Source organism: Alligator mississippiensis, chromosome 3 (genome assembly GCF_030867095.1).
Source record: "Alligator mississippiensis isolate rAllMis1 chromosome 3, rAllMis1, whole genome shotgun sequence".
Classification (NCBI taxonomy): Eukaryota; Metazoa; Chordata; order Crocodylia; family Alligatoridae; genus Alligator; species Alligator mississippiensis.
This window is the reverse complement of record NC_081826.1, coordinates 255,050,490-255,069,629: the sequence shown is the minus strand read 5'-3', so window position 1 is coordinate 255,069,629 and position 19,140 is coordinate 255,050,490. Positions and strand designations below refer to the sequence as shown.

The window sequence follows — 19,140 nt, the reverse complement described above, 5'->3', positions numbered from 1 at the left end:
CTACCTGGTCACTGTTCTTTAAGCTGCCAGGCTGGTATTGGAAATCGGATTGGTATCAGCTGATATGCCTCTTTAAAAATTGGCTATCGGTATCAGACCCAAAAATCTCTATTGGAGCACCCCTATTTAATGCAAACCATAACAATGGAAATCTCTTGGCTAACACTGGGATAGGCCAGTGGCTGAGGAAAACCTTGTGTAAAGTTCTTTGAGTAGAATGGAAAAGGTTAGATATTGAGAAAGAACAACAATAATGATCTGAGACAAGTGCAGGTGCACAGTGGTGAGCTGGGGCAGAAGTATAGAAACAAGCATAACAGGAGGGTTCCTAGGGAAAGGCAATGAAGACCTGGGAGAGAGGTGACAATACATTCCTTGAGGCATACCTGGCTTTTCACCCTATTCATCGTATTTCTTTCATATTTTTTTAAACAAAAAGACATTTGTCCCCAATCCATCCACCCCCAAATCTGTGCTCCCTCTCCACCTTAACCATGTATTTATCCTTCATTGTTGCTCTCCTTGTATCACCTACCTTTACCACTATGTGTTCTCTTTCCTCAGCTCTTCTCACCAATGTCACAACAGGTCCCCATTCTTCCAGCTGCCCCAAAGCCACACTGACTCCTAGATCTCTCATCAACTTTTGAGGCTTTCAGGGGCTAAGATCAAGGCTGCTTCATCAACACAGAAGGCTTTTCCAGCAGCCTCACTAGCTCAATTGAGAGATGCATCTATTCTGCTGGCACATGTTATCCATTCTGAAGCCAGCCACCTGCAGAACTAATGAATACGCAGGCAGAGTAAGAAGCACTGGTTGCCACAGGTGGAAGGCAGCTGGGGGCTACAGAGGAATTACAGGGAGGAAAATTATATGCCTGCTAGGGTTAGGACAAGTAAGATGTTTCATAAGAAAAAAAAAAAGAAGAAGAAATCAAAGCAGCAGGGAGCCAAATGAAGTGGCAAACAATGATAAAACAGCTTGCTCCCCACTATCTGATTTTCTTCGGAAAAGTGGTTTGCATAGGCTGATACTCGCATGATGTGCCTATGAGGCTGTTTTCTGGAAAATTCTGAAAGCTTTTCCCTATTTGGTATGACTTGCACGTTCTTTGATGTACTGATTATTCAGACTAGCTTCATATAGAAAGCTATTGTCCAACCCTCTATAAAGACCCCAAAGAAGCAGTGGCAGAAAGTGGTTTGTATGGAGTTTTGCAGGCAGCCATTTTAAAAAAAACCTATTTTGTAGTTGGTTTCATAGTTGGTAGGGTCAGAAGGGACCTAAGCAGCTCATCAAGTCTGAACCCCTGCCATGGCAGGAAAGAGTACAGGGGTCAAATGACCCTGGCAAGGTGTCCATCCAGTCTCCTTTTAAAGACCCCCAGGGTAGGAGCCAGCACCACTTCTCTTGGAAGTTGGTTCCAGATCCTAGCCGCCCTGACTGTGAAGTAGCGCCTCCTGATGTCTAGCCTGAATCTACCCTCTGCCAGCTTGTGACCCTTATTTCTAGTCACTCTTGGGAGTGCTTGGGGGAACAGGGACTCTCCCAATGCCTGCTGGTCCCCTCTGGCTAGTTTGTAAATGGCCACTAGATCCCCCCTCAGCCTTCTCTTGTGGAGACTGAACAGGTTCAGGTCCTGTAGCCTCTCCTCATATGGCTTGCATGATCAGGGGGCAGCAGGGCACGTGGCCCTCCTCTGGACCCTCTCCATGTTGTCCACATCCCTCCTGAAGTGCAGTGCCAAGAACTGGACGCAGTACTCCAACTGCTGCCTGAGCAGTGTCAAATAGAGGGGGAGGATCACCTCCTTGGACCTGCTTAAGATGCATCTGTGGATGCATGACAAGGTACGGTTGGCCTTCCTGACCGTGTCCCCACGCTGTTGGCCCATGTTTATTTTGGCATCAATAACGACTCCAAGATCCTTTTCTGCCTCTGCACTGATGAGAAGGGAGTTCCCCAGCCTGTAGGTATGCTGCTGGTTCTTCCCCCCCAGGTGCAGCACCTTGCACTTGTCAGTGTTGACACCCATCCTGTCCTCATCCACCCACCCCTGTAACCTGTCTAGGTCCGATTGCAGCCTATTCCTCCCTTCTAGCGTGCCCACTTCTCCCCACATCTTAGTGTCATCTGTGAATTTGAACAGGGTGCTTTTTTACATCCCATCCAAGTCTCTGATGAAGATGTTGAACAGTGCGGGCCCAAGGACTGAGCCCTGTGGAACCCCACTGCCCACATCCCTCCAGGTTGAATAAGACCCGTCCACCACCACTCTCTGGGTGCGGTCCTCCAGCCAACCAGTGACCCATCTGACTGTAGGTATCGACGCCACAGTCTCCTAGTTTTTTAATGAGAATGGGGTGAGAGACAGGGTCGAACGCCTTCCTAAAGTCCAGAAAGACTACATCCACTGCGACACCTGCATCTAAGGATTTTGTGACCTGGTCATAGAAGGCCACCAGGTTGGTCTGACAGGACCTGCCTCTAATGAACCCATGTTGGTTGCCCCTAAGCATAACCTCCCCTGCTGGCCCCTAGCGGACATGCGCCAGGATAATTCTCTCAAAAAGCTTACCCAAGACCGAGGTAAGACTAACTGGCCTATAGTTTCCTGGGTCCTCCTTCCTCCCTTTTTTGAAAATGGAAACCACATTGGCCCTTTTCCAGTCCTTTGGCACAACGCCAGACCACCATGAGTGCTCGTGAAGCTGTGCCAGGGATCCTGCAATGATCTCAGCACTGGGGTGGAGATCGTCAGGACCTGGTGATTTAAATATGTCCAGTCCCTCCACGAGTTCCCTGACTAGGTCCTCAATGATCCTAGGCCTGGGTGTGCCCCCCCTGGGTCCTATGGGGGTCCCGGTGGGGGTGGGGACCCACTCCCTGCTCAGAAAAATGGAGGCAAAGAAATTGTTAAATAGGTTAGCTTTGCTGTCTGGTGTGACGACCAGATTTCCTAGCATGTCCTGCAGAGGCCCCACATTACCTGGTACCTTCTTTTTACCCCCTATGTATTTAAAAATAGGACTTCTTATTGTCCTTGATCCAGGTAGCAAGTCCCAGTTCCATCTCCACCTTGGCCTTCCTGACCTCCCCCCTACAGTCCTGAGCAACAGAGGTATAGTCCTCCCTGGTGATGGCCCCTCCCTTCCATTGGGTGTACGCCTCCTTTTTAGCTAGGAGATGTTCCCGTATGCTTTTGGTCAGCCATGGGGGCTTTTGCGCCCTCTTGCCCGCTTTGATCCATGAGTCTGACCCAGGGATTTGGAGGCTTGGTAATCAGCAATCTTTGTAAAGATGGCGGGTCAGAGGAATTCAGAGATTGAAACACTTCAGAGATGCCCTTCAAGATGTTCTTATGAAAAAATGCCATGAGAATTTTTAAAATGAAAACCCTCATAATACATCTTGATATAAACTGTTTTTCCCTCAGGGCAGGGGCAGGCAAAATGCAGGAGGTTTGCTAAGGTGCTGAATATGCAAGTTACCAGACAATGAACTGTAAGATGGATGGCTGAAGAACCAGTCTATGACCAGGTGCAAAGGAGATAGGCTAAGCAACAGGATAAAGGAGGAATTTTGCATGTCCTGCAATTTAGCCTAAACAACTTTCAAGACTGGAAGACTGACTTTTACAACAGAAGCGACCTTGAGCTGAGATAATGAAAAGAATGATGAGAAATAACATCTGGATAGAGACGTGTGAATGGAAAAGTACCTGGACTTCAGACAAAGACTTGAAATCCTGATAAAAGTGGGATGCAGTAATGCCAGAGTGGGGAATGCACACTCTGCAACATCAGGGAGCATAGGCACATCTGTTCACCCCTGCTCCCATCACCCTCAATGAGCCTGGGCTGGACACCCAGTGCTAACATTGAGCAAGCAAGCTGGTAATTATAACATCTCCATAGAGTCTGTTTGTCTGTGTGTGTTTTTCTGTGTGAATGATAAGTGTGTTTGTCTTTGTGTTTGTCTCTGTAAAGTCTTTGTATGTTTTTGTTCTATGTAATTAATAAACGCAGCACTTTGCCTTATCTCGCCTCATAAGGTCTCGCGATTTGAGCAATTGGCAATTTGTGTAACACATAGAGTGATCTAACCTGGCCTGAAGTGGGTCCCTCAGCCCTGCTGGGTGGTGCTGGGGCACTCCTGTCTTATGCCAGGCCACAGCTCACCCCGAGATGGTTGCATGCCGGTGGCATCCCCCAGCCCCACTGGCTCAGCATGGGGTGCAGAAGCACAGAGGCAGTGGCAGCATCAGGAGCCCCTGTAAGGGCACTGCATCTGGGGCTCCATGGAGACTGCGCACAGCTGGACAGAGAGCAGCATCTGAAACTGGGGCCCAGCTCTGGACAGTGTCCTCACCAGGGCTCCCACTGCTGCCACTGACCATGTGCCACTCCACCCCACGGTGGGGCTGGGGGCTGCTACCACCATGCAGGCATCCCAGAGTAAGCTGGTCTAAATAGGAGGTGAGGTCAGTCTCACCTCCATCCTTGGCAAAGTCTTTGAAAAAATTATCAAGGCTCACATTTGCGAGAGCCCGGCAGGACCAATTATGCTGAGGGGAAACCAGCACGCGTTTGTAGCAGGTAGATCATGCCTGACTAATCTAGTCTCTTTTTATGACCAGGTTACAAAACGCCTGGATGCAGGAGTAGGGGTTGATGTCGTATACTTAGACTTCAGGAAGGCCTTCGATACGGTATCCCACACCATACTGGTAAACAAGTTAAGAGGCTGTGACTTGGATGACTACACAGTCCAGTGGGTGGCGAATTGGCTAAAGGGTCGCACCCAGAGAGTCGTAGTGGACGGATCGGTATTGACCTGGAAGGGTGTGGGCAGTGGGGTCCCGCAAGGCTGGGTCCTTGGACCGATCATCTTCAATATCTTCATCAGCGACTTGGACGAGGGAGTGAAGTGTACTCTGTCCAAGTTTGCAGATGACACAAAACTGGGGAGAAGTGGACATGCTGGAGGGCAGGGAACAACTACAAGCAGACCTGGACAGGTTGGACATATGGGCAGAAAACAAAAGAATGCAATTCAACAAGGAGAAATGCAAAGTGCTGCACCTAGGGAGGAAAAATGTCCAGCATACCTACTGCCTAGGAAATGACCTGCTTGGTGGAACGGAAGCGGAAAGGGATCTTGGAGTCCTAGTAGACTCCAAGATGAACATGAGTCGGCAGTGTGACAAAGCCATCAGAAAAGCTAATGGCACTTTATCGTACATCAGCATGAACAGATCCAAGGAGGTGATACTTCCCCTCTATCGGGCGCTGGTCAGACCGCAGTTGGAATACTGCGTGCAGTTTTGGGCGCCGCACTTCAAGAGGGATGTGGATAACCTGGAGAGGGTCCAGAGAAGGGCCTCTCGTATGGCTAAGGGCTTGCAGGCCAAGCCCTATGAGGAGAGACTGGGGCACCTGGACCTCTTCAGCCTCCACAAGAGAAGGTTGAGAGGCGACCTTGTGGCTGCCTATAAGTTCATCACAGGGGCACAGAAGGGAATTGGTGAGGTTTTATTCACCAAGGCGCCCCCGGGGGTTACAAGAAATAATGGTCACAAGCTACAGAGAGCAGATTTAGACTGGATATTAGGAAGAACTTCTTCACAGTTAGAGTGGCCAAGGTCTGGAATGGGCTCCCAAGGGAGGTGGTGCTCTCCCCTACCCTGGGGGTCTTCAAGAGGAGGTTAGATAAGCATCTAGCTGGGGTCATTTGAACCCAGCACTCTTTCCTGCCTATGCAGGGGGTCGGACTCTATGATCTATTGAGGTCCCTTCCAACCCTAGCATCTATGAATCTATGAATCATCTATGAATCTATGAAATAATAGGCCTGGTCACTTAGCTACTATAAGGCTAGGTTCCTCCTGAGCCTCCTACATTGGGCTCGCATCCTCCTCTCCCCCTCATGGGCATTGGTGATGTGTAGGGGGTGCACATGCACCCCCTGATTGGTGGTGCACCCCTGAAAGAAGTCACCACTCACCACTGCTTGCCATCCACACCCCCCCCACTGCTGTGACCACCTGTGGGAGCTCCCCACTTGCCACCACCATGCCCCCACTGCCACCACTGCCTGAGGGCAGTTGCCATGCTCCCCCAGCCCCTAGGGGCACACATCATTCATGCTCATGGGTGCTGTGGTGCCACAGCGAGGCCTAGTGGCAGCTTCCAATTCTGCCCCAACCCTGTGCTGTCACTGCCCCAAGATCCCAGCCCTAGGGTGCAGCTCTGGGGAGCTGTGTGGGCAGGGTGCACAGGCAGGCAGTGAGCTGTGTCTGGGGCTGGGATCACAAGGCGGTGACAGTGCAGAGCTGGGATCCACTCCTTGCATGCCCCTGCCTATGGAACCCGCACCCATCACAGGGGCATGCAGGCAGCAGATCATGGCTCTGACGCAGCCCTGGCCCTGGCCCTGGCCCTGCACTATCACCAACCCACAAACCTTCCCTGTGATCCCAGCCTTCCCCACCCATCCTGCTTAACACTACTGCCTGGAGCCCCATCCCCCATAAGGTGTTTTGGTGAGTTGTTGTGCAGGAGGGTGGGGAGAGAGGGGGGGGAAGTGCTGACCCAACAGTCTATGTGGCCCTTGGGCCCAAATAATTGCCTGTTCCTGCCTTAAGAGAATGACAGTCATCGATACTGTATTGTAGAAAATACAAATAAATAAATACAAACTAAAAGAGTCAAGGGGACTTACAGGTTTTGATCTATTAAAGTTAGTGAAAAATGTTCTCCCCACATAAAATCTGTAGACTAACTTCTCTTATATTATCTGGTTAGAGAAAGAAACCAAGCAAATTGATAAAGTCTGGTTCACAGAAAAGACAAAGACTACTTCAGAGAAGAATTTTGGGGGCATATTTTTCAGTTTATAAACCTAGGTTACCATATTTCAAGTATCAAAAAAGAGGATACCGGAGGGGGGCGAGGAAGAGAGAAGAGGAGAGGAGGGGGCCAGGGGAGGGAGGCGACAGTTATATACCTGTGCCCTGGCTCTGTGGTGGGCCAGCAGGGGGCACTCCTGCATTAAGCCACCCACCTCACTGCGCCTGACCACCTTCAAGGCTCCGAGTGCCTCCCTGGTGGTGCCTCACGTCTGGCCGACCCCCTTTCTGGAGCACATCCGCTAGCCTGGGGGTTCCACTGCCACCACCCAGGGCTAGGCTTGATTCTGGCTCTGTGCACCCTGGGAAACACAGGCCTAGTAGCCCTCAAGGGTACTTGATTCACTTCAAGAAGTTGGGATGCTTCCCTCAGTCAGAAGCACAAGTAGTGGTCTCCCTTAATCAGCCAAACGAAGGGGACCCCAAGGCATAATCTAGACCCACTCCCAATAAATCTCCCACAATAGGTACAAAGGAGAACTTTATTGGTTACAAAGGGTAGCGTTAGAATAGGGTACAGGGTAGAACAATATCAGAGAAATCCCATAGAGCAAACTCCCCCGGCTGGGTAGCCTTTTGATCATGCATCTGCGTTACTGCAAGCTATATATCTAGTTAGATCTCAAGTAGCTTACTCACAAGTATCATCCAGAGGCAGTTGGAGATTCTCTCTGGAGGCAGGCAGTTCCTTGATCATGAGTTTTGAGAGAGAGAGAGAGCAAGTTTCAGATGGTACAGCTCTTCTCTCTCTCTGAGTCTCCCTCATGGCTGCTGCCCCCTCTTCCTGGGCAGTCCTTCACTTATATAGCCCCTGTGACCTCATTTACCTGGTCCAATGGAGGCCAGCACCTGTTGGCTGTCAGCCAGCCAATTTGAAATACATCACTAGTTGCCGGGCAGACTCTAGCCTACCAGGGAGGAAGCCCCTCACCCAGGTATGTGATACTAGTCACACAGGCAGAGGGAGCAGGTTTCCCCACTACCTCAGGAATGTACCCAGCTCAGATTACCATAAGAGATAGGGTAAAGGTGTGTATCCTCTGCTGGGCCCATCCTAATCAATTTGTCACAGAGCAGGGTTTTTGGGGGAGAGACAAAGGTGGCTTTCTGCCACAGGCTCTGCCCCTCACCCCTAAGGCACATCCCCCCAAGGCCTGCTGCTGCCTTTCACTCCTGACCCTCTGTACCCTGTACCCTCAGGCCTGCCAGTGCCCCTCACTCAATCTGCAGCCCCTACCCTCTCCCAGCCCTGCTGGTGCCCCTCAGTCTTGACCCGCAGCCCCCTCCCCTCCACCCCCCCAGCCTTGCTGCCCATGCAGCTCACACCCAGGCACACGCACAGACACTCTCTTTGTCTCTGGCTCTCTTACCTGCGAGCAGCTGCCAGGCCCACATGCAGAGTACATGATCCTGACAGCCAGTCACCTTGCCCCACTACCCCAGCCCCAAGTAGTCTAGCTGGAAGTGCCTGGGAAAAGCCAGAGGCAGAGCAAACCCTGGACATTTGCTTGCATTTTAAAAACCTGCCCGGGCAGGGGGTCAAAAGAGAGGACATGTCTGGGAAAACCCAGGCATATGGTAACCCTAACAAACCAAGATACAATAACATTAACTGAACACTTCTTTGTCCCTGTCTGAAAAGGTGTCCGTTTCATTTTACATCACCAATCACTTGTTATCTGAAGAATCTCTATGCTGTAATTGCATTCAGGACACATGCTTTCTTTCAGTCATCTTTTCAGTACCTGTAAACCCAGGTTATTTTCACAAGTACTGCACTGGTGAACTAAAATAACATTTTCCAGTCTCAGCATTAATAGTTTCATAGTTGTTAGGGGCTGGAAGGGACCTTACAGATCATGAAAATCTGCTAAGGAAGCACAAACTTGTTATACATTTACAGACAGATTTTAAAATTTAAGCTCATTCTTTTCTAAGAATTCAGCTTAGAATAACCAAGTAATCACTTATTAAATTACATTAATAAATACAAGTTTTGTGATTTATTGATCAAGAGGCTCTAGAAACTTAGATAACATTCTCTAGCTATGATTAACAATTCACAGTTATTTTTAATGCATAGTAACAGTTTTGTCCTGGTACTGAAGATGTGTTCCTTTAAGAACTTACAAGATGGGATGGAGGTAACAAGGTGCCTGTTTTTTTCTGAAAAGTGTTAGTGAGACCCTCAGTAGCCCCTAATGAATATGGCTCTCATTCTTTGTCCAAGCATTTTCCATTTCAGAAGCTACTGTTTTAAAGCTCTTCTAGACTTTGTATCCAGTTTCTGGATAGAATCTCCTTTTGAGTTTTCTGTTTATGGAGTCATGCTTATGATGGACTACTTTCCATATGAGGAGATAAGTTTGCTTGTTACCCAGAATTCTCATTTCTCAGATGCTTATCTCTCTCAGGGAAATGCCCATTCACTAGCAATATATTTGTGTTAGTTATGCTATTTTCTGCCTTTCACACCTTATTCCCAGTTTTATTATGTGAGCAATCACATGAGGTAAAACAAGTGTGCCCTGCTGATGTAGATAGTTGATGTATGTCCAAGAATGCAAAGTGTATTCTAGAATCCTTGATGATGCACCCCCATCACCTTCCCACTGCCAAGTTATAGCTATAAAAAGCAGGTCTTCCATCTTGCTTTGCACACCCTGAAATAAATCAGAATCTTTTCTGGCTAAGAAAGCCTTCTTTTTAGCTACTGCCTCTGCTGCTGAAATAGTTACCTTACCTGAGGCACTGCAAGCAACCCTTAGTGAATGCCCTTTCAGACATGATGGTCATGGCCTCTTAAATCTTTAAGCAAAAGATCCAACAAAAATAGCAACTTGCTTTATTGAGAGTAATCATAACTGGCAAGATAATCAGATAATAGCCACTCCTTTACAGAGCTGCAGATGAAGAAAAATCTTCCTATCAAAAAAATCCAACTTCTTGCAGTACTTATGAGAATGTATATCTAGTTTAAGGCTGCACTGGGTCTCTCATGAGCTATAGGCACTATTAAGAACTTCAGAGCAGGGTTACTGGAAGGAATACTGGGACATGACAAGGTCTCAGCGCCCCCACCACTTCCAATATATCTTTTAGGATGACATTGCCAGTGGTATGCTCTTGTCATAAGTCCACTTGAGAGTTGAAAAGGTAGGAGTCACAAGGGGAGCAAGAGAGAGCCATGAAGTGCACTTAAAGCCATGTCCAATCCTTTGATATAGCTATGTGGAGGTAATCATGAGTTCTAGCTGTGATAGTGGTCGATTCTAGTGATTTTTCCTCCGAGATCTTTTCAGAGGTCTTTCTACCCTTACTGAACCAAAGGTCTTAGACCAAGGTGAAGCCATAGCCAGCCAGGGCTCTTATTTAGAATGATGTTCCTGTTATTTTGTTCTGCATATCATTTTGGTGCCCCACAAATTTTGGCACCCTAGGCGACCGCCTAGTTCACCTAATGGCTGGATTGGCCCTGGGACATGACAGTGTCTTCCTGGAAGCTAATGGTGTGTTTCTTACAGGTCCTTGGCCAATTCAACCCTCACTGTATCATACAACTACCCTACCAATGTGTGGTGATTTTAATACATCACAGCCCAGGAGATTTCTGGTGGACAATTTTAAGTTCCAAATCTAATACCATAATTTTTAAAGTAACCAGGGAAATTTAATATTTGGTCAATTACTGTACCTTCAGGAAAAAGTGACAGCTGTCATCCTATAGGTACTCTAAACAATGGACTCTTCTTTAAATCCATGTTCTTTTACAGTTGCACAGACTTCACACAGGAAGGCATACAAGTTTTGTGTGGCCTCTCAGGACTGAATGGAAGCAGTATATATTTTCTGGAAGGATGGACCCTTATCTTGGCAGAAAGCCTTTTGCTGGGTTTTGTTATCCTAGCCTGATCAGCCTGTACTTGGTATAGAGCTCATGAGACACAGGCAGCAAAATGATAAAGAGCTTATTAAACAGAGAGACCAAAAGGGAACAGTTTAGATCCCAAAGCTGTTTCTATCATTATTCCAGAAGCAGTAGCCAGAATGGGGTGAGGAAGCCAGACCTCCTCACTGTTCCTATAGTCCAGACACTATATGCAAAAAGAAGTAGCATAAGATGGAAATGTAGCTAGCATCTTTGGGGAAGTTTCACCCTTTGCGTATGTAGTGCTTACCAGAGTCATGCTGCTAGCTCTTGTGACCAAAAGCCATGCTTGTTCACAAAACCAGAGGTAAAACAGACACTGCAGAAGCTTTCCTGAGCTATCTCCACCAATGTACCTTGACACTGACCTAGTCAGGGTTTAAAATTGCTGGGTAAGAGAGTTTCAGCTACTAATCTTTTCTTTACCAATCTCTTCTGCATTTTCTTTATAACAAAATGGAAAGATTCTAAACTTACTTAGAGCCACAAGTGATTTCATGGCAAAGCCTGTAATATGAGGCAGAAGTCCATTAAGGTGAGTTTTTACAGATAACAATCCTTATTGTTAGTAGCACTCTGTATCACAGTAATGTTAGGGTATAAAAAGGCTTTATAAATATTAATGCAGTCTCACCATATGCCTTCGAGGAAAGCATTAGTTTGCACATTGGCATAAATTACATATGGGAAAAGAGAAGCAATAAAAATTAAGTTAGCTGTCCAAATTCACAAAAGGATATCCATAAAACAGGATCTGAACCCAAATCATCTAGGTTTCCAGTCCTGTCCTCAGCATAAGACTTTTTCTTCTTCCAACTGGTTCAATCTTTTAAGGTTAGTCACATATGCATTGTGTAACTCTTCAGACATATAGATAAGACAATAATCCCACATTATATAATGTTCATTTCCAAATATGAGGAAGCATATAGCAAGTTCATAAGTACAGAAGAATTACAGAAATGAAAGGAAGCAGAAGAGCTTACCCGAATCCAGAAAATAAGCGACAGAAGAGAAAGAAGCCATAGCCCTGGACAAATGATGAAAGGAAGGCAAAGAATCCATTGATAGACATACATATCAGGAGAGACTGCCTCCTTCCCACCTTGTCTGCCAAGCCTCCCCAGAAGAATGCCCCCACCATCATCCCAAGGTACACTATGCTACCTGAAACACACAGAAAACAAGACGTTACTTTGTGAGCTATACAACTGACAGGAATTGACAAAAAAAAAATCATCATTTATTAGAACATTTTTTCCAGAGAATTTTCTTTGTGAAATAATACCTTAGGGATTTTTTCTATCTGTTTATAAAGGACTTATGCATATAGATTTGCATATGTATCTAGAGAAGAATAGACTCCCTATGTCTGATTTGTTTGTTAGTCAACACACTTAGCCTTAATACTTTATTAAACTAGATGCCTCCAGCTAAACAATTAAAATACAGACAAATAACCATGAAGTATAGGAAAAGAGTTCCCACAGTAATATGCTGCATTCATGTTGAATGCCACAAAAATTAAAATCTTTTCTATAGAAAAACACTTCTGAAATTTTCTGTTAAAATAAGGAGTCAGGTACAGGACCATTAGCTTCCAATACCTATTAAAAACAAGATGTGCTTAGTCAAAATGAGAAAGGTTAAGAAACATAAAATACTGGTCATCACAGTGCTGCAGTATGGAAAAAGCCCCACTTCATTGTTTGTTTCTTTCTTTTTTCTACAATAGTTTTTGATATTCAAAAAGTTACTGTCCTGCACAAGGCAAAGGCTTTGAATAATGCTCTGTCCAAAGAAGGTTTTAAATATATCCACACATTAACAACAAAGCATTGAAAGGCTTTTTTGGATACAGTTTTAAACTAAAATATAACAAATGATATACTACTGATTAACAAGCTTACCAATAAATTAAATTACAACTCAAGAAAAAGGAGAACTGTCTAAAGAAAAATCATTTAAGATTTATTAACATATATTACTATCATCTTACATTATTAACACTGAAAAATTAATATGACTTTCTAAAATGTTTATTTATTTAAGTTTTTTTCTTTCCTGTCTTAAATAAGGAAAACAGACTAGCTAGTGACTTGGCAGTTTCATTTATAGGGCCTCATGTACTCAGACTAAATTGAAAGGTTTTGTTTGCCTGTTTTAATTGCACACAAGCACTTATACTAATCTCTGGATCTACACAATATACATAGTTGAAGAAATATAATCTTCTACAATAGCAGAAACTTGAAATAGAAAATATTTTGGCCATATACACTTAGCAAAACGATCTCACTGACAATTGCTTTATAACACTGATCAAAAAGGTGTCAAATTTGATGGTTGGAAATTGATACCATAATGCAATGCAACTCAGCCTCCACCCCACAAACAAACCAACCTCCCCTCCCCCCAACAAACAAAAAGAAACAGGACAGTTTGTGAGATCTTAAAGCAAGTTTAGCATGGGGAACTTAAATGTACTGCAGTAAGCTAGGGTATGAATTTACAGTGCACAGCAACTCTGCACTACCTCCACTAACTGTGTAGATGTGCAAAGTGCAAAGAAGGAATGTCTTTCTGCCAAGTTCTATTTTAAAGCAGAATAAGGCTAGGGACACATGCTCATTCATAGCATTACTAAGTGCTGAGGCACTTTGTAGACCTACAAAAATGAAGCGCTATGGGGGCATGTACCCCTGGCTACAGGTTCACCTCAGGGGGATGCTCTAAACCCAAGGGTTCCTTTGCTCCTCTCAGCCCCAGGGGACCCTGTCAGTGAGCCAGATCACTGATAATCTGTCCTCTTTCCTGCTATGGAAGGGATACTGATAGCCAGTAGTCAACTGGCAGCTGCCACCAGCAGCAGCAGTGGTCAGAGACAGCCCCCAACTCCCTATGGAGGCAGGAGGGTTGAGGAGAGCTACTCTTTGTTTTCTCCTTTTCTGCAGTTGGTGGGAGGCCATGCTTGGTGCTGCAAGGGCACCAGCTCTTGCTAATACTCCCAGTGTTGGTGTTGGAGGCAGCTGTTTTGGCTGCAGTCCGGGGTGGATTCACAGGCGGTGCAATGGTGCAACTGGGGACTGACCATACTGCAGAAGCAGCAGCTGGGGACTTCAAGTCCTCAAAAAAGTAAGAGGTCCCCCTTCCATTCCCAGAGGCATGTCCCTTCCCCTCCCTGCTGCTGTCCCCACTATCCCAGTGGCAAAGGGAGCTCCTGTTCTTCTCAAGCCAAGCTGTGGTGGCTGGGGTCAGCTTGGAACAGATGAAGTGGTAGCAGCAATTCATTCCACCTCGTTGCCTGGTTCCCCTGGGGTGTTCTCTGGCAGCTCAGGAACAGACATGGGGAGTGAGAACCTGTTTGCCCAATACTACTACCACTGTCCCAGGCTGAGCCCAGCCCCTACATAACCTAGCTGGAGTGACTGTGGAGCTCCGTTTGCCTTTGGGACAGCAGGAACAGTGGTGATGGCAGGTGCGGGAAGAGAAGATGGGGCATACCTCTGAAAAGGGAGAGAAAGGAAGGAGTGAGAATTCATACCTGCATCAGGGACTTTAAAAAGTCTCTAAGTGTTGTTCTTGTGGCACAGTCTGCCTGCACTGGTAGTAGGGTTTGTGGGGAAGAGCCAAGGAGCCTGGGAGCAGGAGATGCAGCCACCCCTACAGCATTGGTTGCTGCTCCCAGGCCTTCCTTTGCAAAATCCTGGATCTACTTCTGGCTGTAACCAATGTTATGGGTGCACTGGAAGTGGCAAGAAGATCCCACTAGAAGTGGAGATGGGGTAAGATTAGAGTAGCGCAGCATTCTGGGGACCTGAGAGACACTGTTGTGCTATGTGTAATTGTCCCCCCACCTTACATGTGGGGCTACAAAAAGTCCCTAAGGAGAAGTTCTTCTTTGAAAGAGGAACATTTTTGGGGAGCAGATCAACCATTTGAGGGTTGCTATAGATGACCTGAACATGTAGATGGTCACTTTTTGTAGCACAACAGATGCAAAGTGTGTCCATGCTTTAAATTCCATTGCCCTAAGCATCTATTAAGAGGTCTACACAGATTGAGTGCAGAGGAGTTGGAATTCACACCCTACATACTAACTTCCTTGTATAGACAAGTTCATAGTTTACAGTCTTGGAGACTGATATCCAACACACTAAAGCAGATTGTTAGAGGCAGGGATTGTTCCTGAGCTCTACCTAGATCAACCGATATTTTTATTTTACTTTTGCTGTTTGCCTACTGTTCCTCCTCACCATCTCCTACACCCCACTGAAACTGCTACCATGGGCTGCTGCCCTATATCTTAAACAGAACAAGCATACAAAAGAAGAGAAGCTAGAAGCAAGTAGCTTATTAGCAAGACCTTCTCCCTTAACTTTATTGGTTCAGGCAAGAACATTCTTGGAATGCAGGAACTGGAAAGTCCTATTGTCACTGGACTTCAGCTGTCGGTATTTAGAATACTGGGCTCCTGGAATATCGACCCTATCTGTAGAGAACAACTTCAAAAGGAGAGGAAAGTGACCGAATATATTTAATGATTGATATCTGCTGTCGTGAACATGTGCATCAAGTTCATTTAAATTGATTGCTAAAAGTTTTAATGAAAAATTATTTTAATATTTGGAATCACAAATAGTCATACCAGAAGTGGTTGCATGGAAAACTATTGTTGAAGACTGTCACATGTGACAAAACACCACAGATCCCTTTAAATTTTTATGTGCAATTCCACATGCCTGTGCTTTTTCCACATATATCATTTAAAACACTTGTTACATAAAGAATAGTTCTAGAAGTTGGATGCAGTTCTATAATGTGTATGAATGTTTACTATCCAAATTACAGCCGTCAAACTTCTCATTCTCGATTAATATCTTTGGATGCCATCTCAATACCAATACTGAATAATAAAAGAATAATAGTAACATAAGCATTATCCATTTATTTATGAATCTGAGGTCCTCCAGTAAATAGTAACTATCTGATGATGTCTGAGTGTTAATTTTGCATTTAGACCTGAATTATAGGTAGCTAAAAGAAGTCATAGACAGACAGAAAAAGCCATAGACAGACACAAAAAAATCCTTGTGGTAGGAGTCTCATGAACACTGTCTATTCCAAAAAGTTAATGAAATATATTTCACTTGTAAGGTGCTCAGATAGGCCATTTAAAAAACAAGTACATGAATAACTATGTAGGCTTTGGATCATATAAAATATCCCAGGTTTGCCCCCGCAGAACCTGAACAATTATAGCACATTCTTCTGAATGCACAGCCCCATTTTGAATTTTAAGCTTCACAGCAGAACAACAAGAAAGATTTTGTTACCTCTAAGCCTACCATCTGACACCTCCGGGGAAGGAATTCTACCTGATCTACACATCAAAGGGCAACTCAGCACAGCTCACAAAGACACTCTCACGGACCCAGACGGACAGCCTTCCATCTTCAGCACCCTCTGTGCAAAAATGAAGTTTATTACCTACCTATGGGGATTTTTTACTATCCTGTACCATTTATTCTTTTCCCAGAGCCTGACGAAGGGACTTTGATCCCAAAAGGTTGCAGAAAAGGACAATTTTATTGCGATTTCCCAGTTGGTCTAATAAAAGGTATCATTTTGGAAGCAAGAGTTCTATTTTTTTGTATATGTACAGCCCAATTTCCAGCATTTACATTTATTCATTTTTCTTGGCAGCTCAAACAAAATGCATTGACTTCTTAAATCCGATCACTGTACTTTTTCCGTGTACATAACATAACCAGATATATGTTCCATTGAAACAGAAACATTAGCTCACATGCTCGTGAGCAGACTGTTCTAGTAGAGCTGCTCTTATTTTGCATCATCTTTACTGAAAATAAATCAGACTTTTAGATTCCCTGATCAGGATAACTAGAGCATATGAAACTCATTATCTGGATCAAAAGAACAGCCATCCATTCCTCAGTTCATCTGGTAATGAGGAAAGCATCTGCACCTCCTTACTCACTAATGGTGCCCTATCCCAACAATAGCCCCTTTCCTACAGCTACTGCCCAATATAAAATAAGCTCTGGAAAATTCTAGATCATAGTCTTGTCCATGAACTGCAAATGGCCTGAACACAGATGACAAGTCCATTGTTCCTCAACCTTGAGACTCATGCCAGGGTGTCAGCTTCCCTCAAAAAGGCAGCAGTTAAGTGACTTCTCAAAGCATCTCTTAATACTAGATATCTTGCTGATTTTTAGCACGACTTTAAGGGCATGTCCCTTTAGATTTCCTCCTGACACCAGGTCCATTGCTGACAAAATACACCTGGCCATTCACTTACAACTGTCTCAGACGGCAGGGGCCGACTTGAGGTGATTTAGAAATTATTCGGTTGTTGGGCGGGCTGGTGAATGGAGAGGCAGACAAAGCGTATTGGTTGCAAAATACTTTACTTACGCCGCGCTAGTAGCCGCGACGCAGGTGGTCCGGTCGCTTAAACAACTACACGAGTTGCTCCAGCTGGTAAGGCTCAGGCCAGCGAATCCATACACGAGTCAGGCCGGCAGGGAAAGGGTACGTTGAAGGATGGCGCTCAGCGACAGGGAGAAGGATCGATAGGTGATCAGGCTATCGACCAGCTCAGCCACAAGTCAAGAATCTTCAAAGGCACTCTGCAGCGTGCTCAAAGTTCTCCGACTTGGGCGGAAGTTGCACAGAATTTTATACAGCTAGCAAGCCAATCGCTAGCCGCCACGTAGGAATAATTTAGAATCGGCCAATGATAGGACACAAATTTGCATGCGAATGGTGGGAACTCTCTTGCACCGGAGTTTTCTATTGCAGCAGAAAACTTTTGCTGTGCACAGAGACTCTCATGTGGCGGGAAAATTCCATCGTGCCGAAGCACTAAAATCATTGGGTGGTGACATGCCCCCTTGCCGATGGCACAACTGGAATTTTAGACACATGAGCACTTTATAAGGGATTTTTGTTTCAGGATTCACTGGCCTTGCAGAGCTTAAGCAACCAACAATAATATATATATATATACAAATAAACAATTTTACAGACCGGTCTTTTAACAAACTTCAAAATACAATAACTTAAACATATAACAACAACTATTGGTCATCATCTGATTGGAGAACATCTGTTTGGGACTCCTCTCTTTTATCAGTCAGTGAAATGCGGTTCATAACAAAATAGTTAACGCGAGACGTCCGTCTTCTACCATAGCAGACAATGCCAATTAAAGCACTTCCCAGTACTAGAAAGAGACTTACACTTACTGCACTACCAATGATGGTACCCCAACTGCGTCCCTGAATTACTGTTGAGGTTAATGCTGACGCTAAACCCGTAATGCTATTAGTTGAAGGATACCATGAAACCGTGGGTGATCGTGTGGTAGTGATGGTAGAAAGATCTAATACGTGAATAGTCTTTTGATCGCTTCTTTGACCAAGGGAATTTATCACCCTACAAATGTAAGTCCCACCATGATTGTGAGTTAATGGGCTATTGAAATGCAGAGCACTGTTTACAGACAGTAAGCCTTTAGGCCATTGTCCATCTAGTCTGGCCCAGGTAAACTTTATAGGCGGCGGGTTAGAATTAGCATTGCACTTAAGTTGAACATTTCTTTGTCCAACAAACCAATTCTTATTATAGCCAGTTATTGACACTTCAGGAGCATATTGGATGTCTAGTACGTGAGAATACCTTACTTCCCTGTCCAAAGCTGGGTGTTTCACAATACAAGTTATACGCCTTCCCTTCGCAAATTTAGTGGGAATGATCTTATATCAGCTTATAACTGTTACTGTTCTATTTGGAAAAGAAATTGGATTACATTCCATTTTAACAAAGTCTCCTTCCCAACTTATATTTGCAGTGGGTTTCCCAATGGCTGCTGCACAACTGGCTGCCACTGCCCACTTTCCATCATCTATTAGAGAATTTGGCCCCTTGGTGAAACTTACAGTGGGCTCAACAAGTACAGTTACAATTGTTAACGATTGTGTATTTCCTAGTGGGAATGTAGTTACTTTGCATATATACTTTCCTTCATCATAGAAACTCACATTATACAGAATGATCGTCGCATCAATGGGCGAAGAACTTCTAGACAACACCCTCCCGTGGTATTTTCTTTGAACAGAGACCCCATATTCAGAATGATGCACAACAATAGTTTGTGCATTTTTATCATATATCTTTTCCCATGAAACTTGTATTACGGTTTCATTCATGTCAATCATACATTTTAATGTGACATTCCTTCCCCAAACTGCTGTTACGTACGGATCAACAATA

At 45.0% G+C, this 19,140-nt stretch overlaps 1 protein-coding gene across 1 annotated transcript in view; it reads right to left on the bottom strand.

Moving 5' to 3' along the window:
- SV2C (synaptic vesicle glycoprotein 2C) overlaps window positions 1–19,140 on the bottom strand; it is a 224,518-nt gene that overhangs the window by 132,790 nt on the left and 72,588 nt on the right. The window contains exon 2 of the mRNA XM_014594370.3: window positions 11,826–12,006. Within this exon, the coding sequence (XP_014449856.1) occupies window positions 11,826–12,006 (181 nt within the window). The remainder of the gene's footprint in view (window positions 1–11,825; window positions 12,007–19,140) is intronic.